Source organism: Tauraco erythrolophus, chromosome Z, assembly GCF_009769465.1.
Source record: "Tauraco erythrolophus isolate bTauEry1 chromosome Z, bTauEry1.pri, whole genome shotgun sequence".
NCBI classification, from domain to species: domain Eukaryota; kingdom Metazoa; phylum Chordata; class Aves; order Musophagiformes; family Musophagidae; genus Tauraco; species Tauraco erythrolophus.
Window position 1 is genome coordinate 13,061,166 of NC_141496.1, and position 14,351 is coordinate 13,075,516.

Consider the following 14,351-nt stretch of genomic DNA (forward strand, 5'->3'; position numbering starts at 1 on the left):
ACTTACTCAGGTTGCCAGGAAGAAGAGAGCCGTCATCCAACAAACTGTTTCTGTTCTTCTGACGGAGCTGCTCTTCGTCACAGGTGCCAGTTACAGCATCAGAAAACGGGAGCTGGCTCGTACCATCATGCGAGAAGTACTGGGAAAGCTCTGCCTCGGAGCTGACAGATCCCTGCTGAAAAGAAGTGAGCCTGGTGACTGGCCGTCATCGATGCTCAAAGGCCCTGTCTGCATGCAAGCACCACAAACTCACATTGCCGTGTCAATAAAGGAAGATAAAAAGATTTATAAAATAGAAGACTTGTCAGTATATCGAGAGCCTAACTGTCAAACTTGGATGGCTGAAATGCCAGTATAATAAATAAAAATGGATTCTAAATCCCACTACTTTGCAGATGTGGTTCAATGCAGAAACAAGGAATGAAACTATTCACTTATCTAATTCCCTTTATTCGTCTTCTGCTCCTAGAGAAGGGAAGGGTTTGTATTTCTGGACATAGTTCGTACAGCTTCCTTGGCTCTATCAGGAAAACCAGAGACTTTTCCACTGCAGTGGCTCTAGAGAGAGACCACAGCCTCAAGTCTCTCCTGCTAACTTCGTCTCTGTGTCCCACAGAGCAGGAGTTCCTCCGAGGTGGCAGGAGGTAGGAACCCACTGTGTTCTCTGCCATGCTCTGCACATTGCTCCCAAAGGCTACAGCCACACAGAGGAACAGCAGCTTGCTGCTGTCATGATTTAAACGTGTGACTTTAGAAACAAACCCTTTTATGGAGCCCTTGTGACAGGAAAGGAGTGTAGGGCTTTGATTTTGAACTCCTTGATCAAGTAAGAGCTGCAGTAAAAGCTGAATTTGAAGCAGACGCTGTTAATCCTTTTACCCGGCTTGTTGGCTCCAGAAAGCGTTTCATAGTCCAGCTGAGGGGAGATGAGGTCTCTCCTTGTTTGGTCTTCACATTAGGAGATGGGCTTTTTTGTACTGCTCCTGTTAAACACAGCTTAGTCAGATGCCAAAAATTAAAGGTGTAGACCATATATCCAAACAAGCTCCTCATTCACCTTCTGAGCTCAGGGCTGCATTTAATCCCACTTACAATCTGAATTACTTTCCTAAAGTGAGATTTATTTAACATTTCACAAGCTCTCTCTTGGATCAGGTGAAACATTATCACAGAAACACGTTACAGCAGCCAGGCCCAGGACAGAGCTATGAACAAGGGATGAGCAGAAGATGGTCCCCCTCACCCACTAGAGTATGTTCCTGACTAGGTGCAACCTGGAAAGACAAGCCGTTGGCAAGGCTACTTCAAAAAAGGTCTTAGCTGACACAGATACAAAAAGGATAATTACAAATCTAACATTTCTGTCTAAAAATCACCTTACTTGTCATTCTGCCATTGCCAAGCGTTTGCTTTTATTTGTTCAAAAACATCAGACAAATGCCAGAGCACACATTTTGACATGACCCCAAAGATTAAAACGCAGTTAAAACATATCCTCCAGTATGCAATACTTGGACTTTTTCAAATGGACACATCAATACTTTCTCTCTTCCCACCTGCCCCCCGGTCCCCCAAATCTACATGGATAAATGTACACAGATGGAATTGATTCCTTCTGTTCTTTCTCTACGGAGACAGGGATATTGTCCTCTCCCTTCATCCTGAAGAAAGGATAGAGCAACCACTTCTTGGCAACCCTACTTTCAGATCATGGCAGCCTAGCGAAACAAAGCAATTAACTTGAGCTATAGAGATGATCCATCTGAACTGGATGTTTTTCCTAAGATTTCTGCAGTGGACAGAGTGATTACATTCCCCAAACTGTTCTGCTGTTTTGAGGGCTCTCAAAATATTGATGTTGGGCAACCCTAGAGCATGTCCTTAAACCCTTTCACATCTGGAAAAGGACACATCCTAGGAGAGAACATGCTGCTACCTGTGACGTGAGAGGAGCTGACGTCCTTGCTCTCTCGGTGCGTAGTACGTGCGATTGCTTCATCCATCTCCTGTTCAGAAACCTAAAGTCAAGTGGAAGAGAGAGATCAAACTGGGTAGACGAAATGAAGATGCAAGTCTGACCACTTATCACTACAAATACATGACTCATTTCAGATATGGTACTATTTTTAAAGATGCAGTGAAGAAGACCTAGTTGAGAGCTCCTAAGTCCTCGTTCCCTGATTCAGACTCCTTCCATGCCACTCTGCTCCAGAAACCAAGAAGCAGAAGCCTGCTGACTTCATGAAGAGCACATCTAACTGCCACATTACACAAACAAATAAAACAGCAGCAGACTTAAAGAAATCAAATGAAGCCATTACAGCACAATTTTAACTCAATTAAGTGCTGCACATCGAGAAAATACTACTTTAAAATAGACAAAGACTGCTTTGTACAAGCATACATCAGCGACACAAGATATTCTACACTTAACCTACCGGAAGAATACCAGACTTCCCGAGATATTAGCTGTCTTTTAAATTTTCATTTCTCCTTGCTTTTAAAAAGAAAACCTAAATCAGTAATTGTTAATTAATGCTCCTCTGGTTTAAGAATAAATAATGGTTTACCATACTTGCTAATTTTGTCCTGAATTACTACCATGTACTTAATTCTTATTACTGGAAAGCTCCACATAATTTTATAACAGGAACAACTAGTCTGCAGTAATATATATTTAAAAACAGAAAGCAAGTTCATTCTGTCGAAAATAATTTTCATATGCATAGCTTTACATGAATTAAAATTCAGCATAAATAGAGACTAGAAACTTGAATCGTTCTGAACCATGAAGATTTGAAAGATTCCTAGGCAAACTCGGCAGTTTAAACATGGTTTAAATGCCACATTCACTCAGAATAACAAGAAGAAAGAAAATTTTGTGGTATTTCTCTTGGAAGTGCATGAAAACACCAAAGCGAACCTATTCAGCAACAAAATGTACTGTGGACCTTTTGTGTCATAAAGTGAGACATTAAGTATAAAAATGTCTAGAACAACATGGGCCTTTGTAGAAATACATCTCTGTTTTCAGCCTGTGGCATGACCTGACAGCAAACCAAAAGCCTCTGGGCTCCTGGGGCACAGGGAGTTCCTATAGGACCTGGACCAAGCCCTGAGAGTATGCTCCAGGACCTTAACACAAACCTTTGGGTAAAAGATGTCTCAAGAGTAAAACCAGGTGCTGGGCAGACTGCAGTATTTGTTTAAAGCTAACCAAAAATCCAAACTTCTGCAAGCTCTGCCAATTTTGAATTTTAGCATCCTCTACGCCTCAGGCAGACCAGACTGCTTTTATGGGGAGGGAGAAGCTAATTCCTAACTAGAATCTGCAGGCTGAGGTATTATTTAGAGCAAATAGAATAAAATAAAATAAAATAAAATAAAACCCTACACACAGTTCTGTAGATCCTCCAGCGCTGCCAGAAAAAGGGTAACAGTGACATAACGATAAATATGGGTCCCCATATGGACACTCCTTCAGAGATCCAACTACGAGGGATTGTAGATTCAATACTGCCTGGGGGAGGGAAATGCTTTAGGGTCTCTCCAGCTCAACTTCTAGCTTTTCTTAGCATTTCTTGGCAAAGGATTTGTTATCATTTTAAATATCACGTATGGAAAACTGTAATAGGAGCCACTTAATGGTTTCCCTCTGTTACTGAGTAATAGCAAGCAATTAGCTTAACTCAGTTCATCTTCTCAGCAGATACCTGGTTAGGTCACTCATCGGCTTTCAAACCATCACTGCAGCAAGTTGAAGGATGAAGGAGAGAGGGTAGGCTCCACTCCATGCAGTTTTTATTTCATGTGACTTACAGACTCTCCAAAAATACTGCAATCAAATTGAACCATCGTGCTGGTTCAGTATAGCATTAACACTATAAGCCCAATTCTTACCCTCTCCATGCTCACCTTTAACCAACACAACTACAGCCTCTTTCTTTTCAGCAGCCCAAGGCCTCTGGGCAATGATAATAAACTCTGGACAGTAGATCCTTATTTGTCTATTGTTTGTATATTTGATTTAGCAGAAAATATGCAAATTAATTATAAAATAAGAAACCTGAGTTCTCCTAGATAGGGATTTATTAAGGGCTCCATTTGTAGTTACGAGTTCAAAAGTCAGAGCTCTCTGGACCCACTAATGCAAATATTTTTACAGCTTCATTCCTGTTTAAACAGGAAGGTTTTGTACACTCATGAAATTCTTTGAAATATTGAAATAAAAGAAGTTGTTACTCCCTGTAGCTTGGTTAAAAGGCTTTTATCTTCTATCATTAATTTTAAAAAATTGCTTGAAAATACTCACTTTGTAAACACAGCCTTATTTCTAAATTGCCCTTGCACAGATTTCACAGTAGCAGTACATTCCAGAGTCTCACGTTTTAATTCCTGAAGGAAAACTTTGACCTTTGGACAGATTTTACTTTTTAAAAAGCAGTATTCCTACTTCTTTACTATAGTCGATCAGTTCAATCTGTTGATACTTATATTCCTGGCCCTAAATTAGATTCTACTCAGAGACAAACTAACTGCAAAATAACTTTAAGGAGGAAGAGGACTTATGCCATATTTGCGTTGCCACTTGGTCCGAGTACCGAGAAAGATGGGAACACTTTACTCAAGTAGTTCCAGGAAAACTGCATTTGATCAGCAGGTGACTAAGTGAAAAGCAGCAGGCACAGTCCAGCATTTCTAAAACTTGCAAAACTGGAAGGCATCATTACAATCCTGACTTCTTGCACAACACATGCCATAGAGAGAAAAATCCAACATTCTTAATTTGCTGCCTTCTTGACAGCAAGACTCAAATTACAGCACCAGATGAAAACAACCCAGATACGCTAACACATTTTCTCCTCACCTTTGGGTTAGGATGCCGACTAATGATTAGGCTGACCGGACCTGGACCACATTCGCTCAGGATGGCGTAGGCTTCACTTAAAGCCGCGTGACGCAGGCTCACTGAATCTGCCTCCAGGATCTGGTCACCTCGACTGCAGAGAGATGTAGAGCCAGTTAATCACAACCACCTTCTACAGAAACATTTGTGCTTTCAACTGATGGCCAATCTTTTTCAGAAATACAAGTGGCCGGAAAAGATCTGATTAGCAAAGAAGGCAGTCTTGCTCTTGCTCCCTGTGACGTGAAGGCTTTAAGTCCTGTAGAATTTGGAAGGGAGGTTCAGAGATCCCCTCTGCACTTACCATCAGCGCTACAAATCCTATTAAACCAACAGACAGAATTGGCTGTGTTAGGACCAGGGTGAAAGCAAACTTCAACTCCAGTTCCGCATTCAGATACTTGTTGAGCACAGAAAAGGAAAAATTAAAGTCAGATGGGCTGTTCCTTCCCATCATATTGAATTACTTAACACAAATGCTGATAAGAAATTCATGATTTACATACAAGTTTATGAAATGACTCCAGGAAAAAATTGAGTGTGATAAGCCTGCATTTGCTTCAAATTAACATATAGAAGCCATTAAAAAGAAAACATATACAACCCTCTTCTGAGAGGAAAGCATAGATTGTTTAGTTTTGTTTTCCCAATTTCTTAACTCTTGCTCATGGTGCTCAGACATCTGGAAGTATTCAAAAGAAAAGATCATCAACTAGGGATATCATCAAAGCATTCTCCATAATTACTAAAGCATTTGCTTTAAATAGGCATTCTGAACAATGTACCACTGCTGATTTACGTTGAGCTACTTGTGACAATGGAAATGAGTTTGCACAGTGGGTCCACACGCCAAAGGCAAAAATGGAGAACGCGCGCGGGCAGCCTTCAGTAGCCTGTACTTCTAGTACAAGCTCACAAAAGCAAAGGGTGACCCATCAGTTGTGTAATCATGCCACTGCTCTGCCCATCTTTTAGATTTACAGAGCTATTAGAAACTACACAAATGGAGGCACGTGATTGAGTGGCGGAGCTCCGATACGAGGAGCTGGATTCAAACCTCTGCTGGTATTTGATTAACAAAGTTTTCCAACAATCAAAACCATCCTGTAAGTTTTGGCTTATGGAGCCATAAACCGCTGACGGGACAACGGAAGCAATGTCTCCAAGAAGCAAGCTAGAAATCTGGGAAGCATGCCTGGATATAATCAATCACTTAAACCTAATAAACGATACAGCTGTTACATACAGATGCAACCAGCACTGCAATCTTTTCCAAAGAGGCTTATAAGAAACCAAGTTAGCATTAAATACTGTCTCTTATAGACACTTCTGTATGGTAGGAATTTTCAAGGGTTTTGGGAGGGTTGCCACCATAAAATTATCTTCTTCCCTTGTTCCAAAAAATCAAATCGCTCTATCACAATTTTCCTGGTGAGCGAGGAAGCAGAAGGAGCTCTCTACCCGTGTGAAAGCAAGGCATTTTCTCAGCCTCTCTGCACCAGTGCTCAGGCCCCACGCTCAGTGCGGATCGCGAGGTCTCACCAGGTCTTCAGCACAGCCCCCTCTCCTGAGCGATGCTCCCAGCACCCACCAGCATTTATGCAGGAACACAGGAAGGTGGAAGACTTCCTCCAACAGTTTTTAAAAACAAGGCCTCCAGGAGAGGACCAGCAAATAATTTCCTGTCACTTAATCCAAAGTAAAGCACAAGGGAACCCTTGGAATGATTGCTTCACTCTCTTATGGTTCCTTAAAGACAGCCAAACTCCATGACAGAGTAAATGAGACAGGCAGGTCAGCCTGCAGCGATCCTGCCAGACAGACGGTAAGGGCAGAAAAGCGCTGCTGCAGCCATGGGCACAGTCAGCTGCAAGAACATCTCCCCCAGCTCTTTTTTAAGAGTTTCAGGTGACTGAGCTTTTAGCAGAGCTCTGCAAATTTCCTCCCAGCCTGGGGTCTCTGGCTGCAGCTATGATAAAAAGACATGAGGCTGCACTTCTTGCTGCTCCCCTTTCTCAAAGGGTGCTATTAGGCTCAGTTTTCTGTATCGAGAATTTAAAAAAAACCCTCAAACCTTAATGATTATGCTGCCTCCAGCACATAGAATAACGTTTCCTGGGTATTTAATACCACTTTGGAATGTCTCTATTTAAATGTTTTCTTTTTGGTGAACTCTGAAGTATAAATCTCCTCCCTGCTACACCAACCAATCGGTGAAAACAGTCTCAATGAATTTTATTCTGAAACCACTCCAGCGTGTTTCTGCTTTAACTAACCTTAATCTGCCATCCATTTTAGCCACTGATCCTGGGGCCAGGCTGTGAATGTAAATCCCTGGAGAACTGTTTTCCAGCGTGAGACAACAGGCACCAATGCCGAGCCCAACCCCTGGCTCTGTGAAAAACAAAAAGTACAAAGAAAAGTAGCAGATTGTAATCACACAGGACACACAAGTGTTTGTGTTCCCACATCCTATCTGAGACCAAGACTCATGCATTGTTTCAGGGCTGGCCTTAGGTGCAGTCAGTCAGGAAGCCAAGACCAACAGTGGAAATTGGGGTTGAAAATACCTGATCCCAACTGTTTTCCAAGATCCATCATTGACAGGACTAGCTCCACTCCCAGCGAATTTTCTTTGTGCCGTGGGAACCCCTTGGAAATGTCACACAAGGTCTGATCGGGTCCAAGGCACAAAGGAGCAGGGGCAGCAATCCAGTAAAGATGTCACTTAAAATTACTGCAGAAAACATGAGCACAGAAGATGCTGCCCAACGTACTGCTCTCTTTTCTTAAACACCCGCATGGCACTCCTCAGCAGAGAGGCATGAAGAAAGGTGAGGCGTTATCTCTGGTTCAATGGTTACCACTCTTCACTTTCACCTCTGCTTTCCTTCAGGTAACAACACCCCTAAAGTAGGAATTGCTGGACATCCTACCTTCTCTCTAGACATTTTTGATCCAGCCTTTAAAAACAGCATATTAGTCTGGTTTTGGACAAGCCAGTTTAAAGACCACGTCTTTAAAGTAGGTATACTTGTCCCACGACATATAGCATATGCTCTAAGTTTACCTTGTGAAATTATTGATAATGAGAGCAACCCTCAGGCAGGAGTTCAAACAGCTCATCCGGGCAATTTTGAACGCTCTGCACAGCTTTGTCTTCTCCAAACCTGTTCCTTACAAGAAGGGCACGGACATTTGGGCTGTCGAGAGGTTGGTTCACATTTTGCCCTGTATCTCACAGCCTCCCCTTTTCAGCAGCATGGACATTGACTGCTACCCTTAAGAGTGTCCCCATTCTGGAGCAGCAAGATGTGGACAGGGGAACTCTTTATTGGTTTGTGCACCAGAGGTTTTTCTCCCCCATCCCGTGGTTCAAGATCAGATGGACATGTGCCCTGGATATCAGAGCCGTTAGCTTATTCCAAAAACTCCCCTAAGGAGCAGAGTTTCGTTCTCCAAGCCCATTTCAATGGGCCCTCACCTTTATTGAGCGTCACATCCATGACAATCCTGTCCTTCGGGCCGGGTCCTTTGCGGCTGGAGGAGGAACCATCTGCCTCGTCGGGGCCAGGGACTGGTGTGCCACCGCTGGCGCTGGAGCTGGGGGAGCTGGAGCGGCTCAGCAAGGTGGGAGTCGCGCAGGGTGTGAGGCTTGGGCTGCGCAGCCGCGTGCGCACCGTCAGGGTCACCACACCTTTCTTGAGTTGCTGGAGAGACATCAGAGAACCCCAATAAGGTGACATGATACGCCAACATTTGCCAGTAAACCTGCATTCAGTGATTTGTGGCAGCGAAAAAATGTAAAGCCCAGTGTGCTAAATGGCACTGAACGCAGAGAAGCACAAATCTCTCCCGTACTAATCTGTGTTACCTTAAACCTCTGAATGGCCTCCTGATGGGTCAGCCCTTGAAGAGATTCTCCATTAACTTCTAGGATTTCATCCCCTGGTAATCAGATACAAAAATCGAAGTCAGCAACATACAGACTATAGAGATGCAAAAAACCCTTCCTGTACATAAGGCAACTCGCTACTATAAGGACTGCAATTAAGTGCTTAGTAAAAAGCCTTTTACTTTTCTCCGTTTATTTTCCTTTGTCCTAATGCCTTCACAAGTTAATAGTGATGAATGAGCACAGCGAGGACTGTTCTTCACCAGAGATCCTTAGCTTGGCATTCTCATACTAACAAACAAGCCGAAACACTATGGATTTTGACTGAGGTCTGAAAATAGATGCTCGTAAGATAAGGTACAAAGAGACTACAAAATTCCCTTTCTTTTGTGAACATCAACAGAGAAAAAAGAATCTAAATGAAATACTACAGCACATCACTCCAAACCCCGTTCTGAGAAAACTAAACTTGCATCCACATGCAGAAAGCAAACATGTCCTCTTACTAAATGCCTGCGTATGGAGAAGCATGTAGCCCACACACTGTGATTGCAAATGCCCTTCTGACCGCAACAAACACGTCCTATAACATTTCTACCTGCTTCCAGGCTCTCGGTCTTACTACTTACACCCAGCTGTGTTGATTTACCTTAATTTTATTAAAAACAGGGCAAAGCAAGCAGGAGCCAGATATGCTTTCTGCAATTTTACTTTCATCTGTGCAAAATTAGATGGGGTGACACCATCAGCCAAGTCTACCCCTCCTCTCCTTTCCCTGCCTCAGTGAAGAAAAAAAAAAAAAAAAAGAGCATGCAAGCTCTGAATAGCCTGCAAAGGCTTGCTGGGGTTTACGGCACAGCTGCTACTGATTGGCTTCCCATGGCAAGTGCACAACCTACGCGGCAGGGATGTGAGCTTCCCTCTGGCAGGAACTGTGAGAGTTGGCACCTCAAGCAGCCTCAAACACAACAAGTGCGACGAGATGTAACGAGGGGAACGATGATATGAGAAGCAGAGAAGTAACACAGGAGCAGCTTGAGAGAAATAACACAGAAGCAGCTTTCTGTGGATGAGAAGTAACCAAGCCCCTGTGAAGTGTTGTAAACCACCACTCTAAACTCATGGTCACTTTGTACTTTCAACAGTAAGAGGGTGTCTGTCATGGGAGCACTTGGACCTGGACAAAAACACATGCAGAGCAGGCTGTACATCCAGCTCAGAGATCAAGATTGGAAAAGGAGTACTAAAAATCAGGATATATCTGCTTCTCTAACCAGCTAGGTGATCTTACTGCCAATTCCATCCCTCCTCTCTTCTTTTTTCTAGTCATAGCTCTTACTTGTTGATTCATGTCCAAATCACACCAAGAGGCTCAGAGAGCACAAGGGCCCAAAATGGCTTATCCCAAGCATGTCCCTCTGTATAACCCCTTCTTGAACCACCATCTTTAAGGCAGATGTTGGCTGGATAGATACATTTCACTGCCATCAATGACCACCTGCAGCTGAAGAACTTCAGCTTATGGCTTGGGCAAAAAAAAGTTCACTGAAGAGGAAGGGAAAAAAACCCTTCATGTTGTAGTTTCCTCTTCCCAGTATGCCATATAATCAAGTTAATTGCTATGATCAATCTTCCCCAGGATGGACAAACAGGGTGTGTTACATTGTCCACAGCCTGATGGCCAGGTGCCTAAATAAAGCTGTACTTGAATTTTTCTGCTGGACTGAAATAATATCCCACTGTGGTCCTTTATACGCAGTTGGATTCTCTCTATCATACCTTCTTTAAGTCTTCCATCAGCAGCCGCTGCTCCATTTGGGAATATAGTCTTCACAAAAATCCCCATGCGTCCGCGAGCAGAATCCTGACCTCCCACAATGCTGAATCCAAGACCCTAAAGAACAGGGAGGAGGAGACACACAGCTGGCACCTTACTCTATTATCACCCGTGCGAGAAAGACTGCCGATAACATACAAGACAAAGGAAAGATGAAAACCCAAAAGCTGCTGATGAAACAAGCTGCCATCTTACCTCTGCTTGCATTTCCCGATTTACTTCCACTCTAATATCAACATACTTATCAGTCCAAAAACTAGCAGCAGGCATCTTAAGCTAAAAGGCAAAAATCTGTTCCAGGATTTTTTATTTTTTTTTTTGACACTGGGTCAATGGCTTTATGCTATTCCCATTTTAAAAACTGTAACACATTGCTCTTAAATTGACAGACAGTAGATTCCCACCCCTGAGATCTATATCCAGGATTAACTGTCGTTTTCTCTGCTGTCACAGATACTGCATTTCCTCAGGAAAAAGAAAAGCTTAAGAACATGACATAAGGTCAGTGCTGTAACGTCAGGAATGTGGCTGGAAGAGGGCTGGCGTGGGGGGGCTACCACACACATGTACATTTTTAATTATCCTGGTGACATGTACCATGTTGTATTTAAATAAATCTAGATCAATACATTCCCCAGGGCTCCATCTGTTATCTCTTGCCCCTGCGCTGCCCTGGCTGGCTGCGAGACCTTCTTGCGAGGCTGATCAGGGAACGGATGAGCACAGCAGAACAAACCTCTCCCCCTTCTGCTGAGTTATTTCCCAGCCAAATCACTTCCTTGATCTGTTCCCTGCCCCAACATTTCTCCTCCTGTCATTGCTGTGTGTGTATTTTACAGAATAAAAAGAAAACTCACCGACCAGGTGGACAAGGGAAGTGGAAAACTGTTGTGCTTCAGTGATCTGAAGCCACGGTTATTATTAGCACCGCGGGCAGCCCTCTCCAGCTGCGGGATGCTGCCAGGGCAGGTGCTAATGCTGTGTTTACAACCCAACACAACCACCAGCTGTTTTGTTTTACTCCGTGGATATAAAGTAGACTACCACAGTTATGAGCTTCTAGTAATTTGATAAGACATGACTGATTTCTAGAAAGGAAGCATCCCAGCTCCTCTGTGCAACACAAATAACTCAATTAACTGTTCACTGGGTAATTACCAACTGCAAAGCAACCTACAGAAAGCAGGACGCTCCTGGCACTCCCCTGCACGGAAACAGCAGTTTTACCCACGGCTCCGTGGGGTGGGCTAGAAGAAACACGGCTGCAAAGCACAGTGGTTCCCACGTTAGCCTGCTTTCCCAGAAAAGTGCTGCCACTGCCTAACAGAAACCTCTCTCTTGCAGATATGCCTGCAGATGAAAACCCAAGGGCACGCACTTGGCTCCCAGCCACCAACACAGCGACTCCTCGGAATTACTTTTCAAGTCCCAGGTCCGCACAGAGATGATAAATCAAACGCTACTGTACAAATCGTACGCAGTGCAACCCCTAACAGAGATGATTGCTCAGAAAGTGAGTGAAAGGCACCTAAAACGGCAGCTGTTTGTGGTGGTTCATGATCACTAGAGTTTGTAATGCTCCCAGCCGCTTCGTAACGCCTTGCAGCTAACTGCAGAAAGGCAGGAGAGGGTAGCTTATCCCACAGAGAGAAATAATCTACTTCTTACGAGAAAAATGGGGTCAAAAATATAAGTACATGAAAAACAAAGAAATATTCCCTTGGAAATGTCATCAAGCTAAAGCTCCTAAAATAAGGAGAGTTACAGCAACTGTGAGTCAATCTACCCAGAGAAGTCACTATTTCTAACTCTTTGCTAAACTTAAACCACAACAAGAAATTTGTTTTGTATTTGAGCTTGAAAGTCAAAACAAGTCTTTTTAATCCAAAACATATTCAGTTGACGAATTTAAAGAGTATGTCAGAAAAAGGCATGCATATTTTTAGCATATTTAAATGACAGCTCCAATACTACTGTGGATTGGATTAGGGAAAACAATATACACCTAGGTTAATACTTGTCTCTTTTCACTCAGCATTCAGCCAGCTGGTATCTAGCAAGTGTGCAAACACATTACTGGGGGAGAAAAGAGGACTCCCTGACCCAGAGAAATCCATGCTCTCAGATGAGCAATCGACTGGGAACCTGTCCTCCGGTTTAACGCTTAATTTGCAGTGATTTATTTTTTTTTAATGTATCCAGATTCCACAGAGACAAAATGCTTGTCCATAAATATGCATGCAAACAGGTACTCTTCTGTAGCTGCACCAACTTTGCATAAACATACATATTTATAGACCCGTTATTAACATTTGATATCTTGGTAATGACCAGATGCACCAAATCAGAATGAAAGCCACCCTGTGTCAAGTGCGTGGCATGAACTTTGTTTCCCCCATATTTTGCAAGTGTAACTTTGGCACTTATATTTGAAGATGGCATTTGTTTACCATTATTATCATTATTGGCTATCTGAGAGCTACTGGAAGTCCTGGGCATTGGACACACTACTTACGTGCCAGATCTTGCTACATGTGAGAAACCAGCTACATGCAGAAATCCTCACCTTGCCTTGCCCTTTCATCAGGACAATGTTGGAGATGATGGAGGGCTGGGTCAGTCTCCATGGAGATTCCACTTGGGCAGCACTGAAGGAACGGGTGGATTTCTTCACGATATGGTAGTCCTAACAAACATCATCAAAAAAGGGAGGTCGCTCTGATTGCTTGGCTCAGGCACTGGGATGTCATACTGGGAAAACTGTGTGTGTCAGGGAAGAGGGGGCAGGAGGGTGGATCTTATGGATATATTCAGAAAAAAGTTTAAGGGATGAAATCCTAGCTCATTACAGTCAAAGTGAATCTAGCCGCAGTAATTTTCCTGCATTTCACACAGTAGGATCATTTTGTAATGTACCAGACGCAATTTAAATTAAAAAGATTAAGGGCAGCCTCATGATATACTAAAGTCCTTATCTGCTAAAAAAATATAAAATAGAAGGGAAAAAAGCCTACATCATTAAGTCATTAAAATCAAGAGAAGCAGGATTTTTTTGTTTAAGTTTTCATATCTCTAGAACTGCAAGTCTTAAGATGAGTCTTAGTACCTCCCGGCCACATCAAAAAGTACCCCCCTTCACCATCCTCAGAGTAAAGAAGTTCTCCATAGAATCATAGAATGGTTTGGGTTGGAAGGGACCTTAATGATCATCTAGTTCCAACTCCCCTGCCATGGGCAGGGACACCTTCCACTAGACCAGGCGGACAACACATCCTGTTTGGGCGTCCTGGCCTCGTTTCAGTCCCCGTGATGTACCTATTTGGGCTTGTTTCACTACTCTGGCTTCTATGAGCTCCAGATCTCGAAGGTCCAGGCACAGCAAGGTCCTCAGAGCCAGCTCTGCCTTTCCACTCACCTGCCTGGCTCCTGCCGACTCCAGCTGCTGGGGCAGAGAGTGCTTTCTTCCACCCCGGGAATATTTCACCGCTATTTCATAACTCGATTCACCATTTTCCACTGTCAGCTCGTCGTCTTCTCCCACAGACTCCAAGCGGGATCCGGCACCTAGGGGAAACCACAGAAATGTGTCTCGCAAACATCTCGGAGCCGCTTTATCCTCGTACCATCACGCAATGATCACCTCCTGCAAAACCCAACTTAAACAGTGCCTTAAAACAAAGCTACGCCGTTTCCAGCCGGGCAGTCACAATCTA

The 14,351-nt window shown here is 43.4% G+C and overlaps 1 protein-coding gene across 1 annotated transcript in view; it reads right to left on the reverse strand.

The window, feature by feature from the left end:
* PDZD2 (PDZ domain containing 2) overlaps positions 1 to 14,351 on the reverse strand; it is a 144,223-nt gene that overhangs the window by 19,338 nt on the left and 110,534 nt on the right. The window contains exons 7-16 of the mRNA XM_086629575.1: positions 14,054 to 14,202; positions 13,205 to 13,324; positions 10,581 to 10,695; positions 8,781 to 8,854; positions 8,391 to 8,616; positions 7,183 to 7,300; positions 4,868 to 5,000; positions 1,937 to 2,018; positions 880 to 983; positions 7 to 175 (exon numbers count right to left, since the gene is read on the reverse strand). Coding sequence (XP_086485701.1) covers positions 7 to 175; positions 880 to 983; positions 1,937 to 2,018; positions 4,868 to 5,000; positions 7,183 to 7,300; positions 8,391 to 8,616; positions 8,781 to 8,854; positions 10,581 to 10,695; positions 13,205 to 13,324; positions 14,054 to 14,202 — 1,290 coding nt within the window. The remainder of the gene's footprint in view (positions 1 to 6; positions 176 to 879; positions 984 to 1,936; positions 2,019 to 4,867; positions 5,001 to 7,182; positions 7,301 to 8,390; positions 8,617 to 8,780; positions 8,855 to 10,580; positions 10,696 to 13,204; positions 13,325 to 14,053; positions 14,203 to 14,351) is intronic.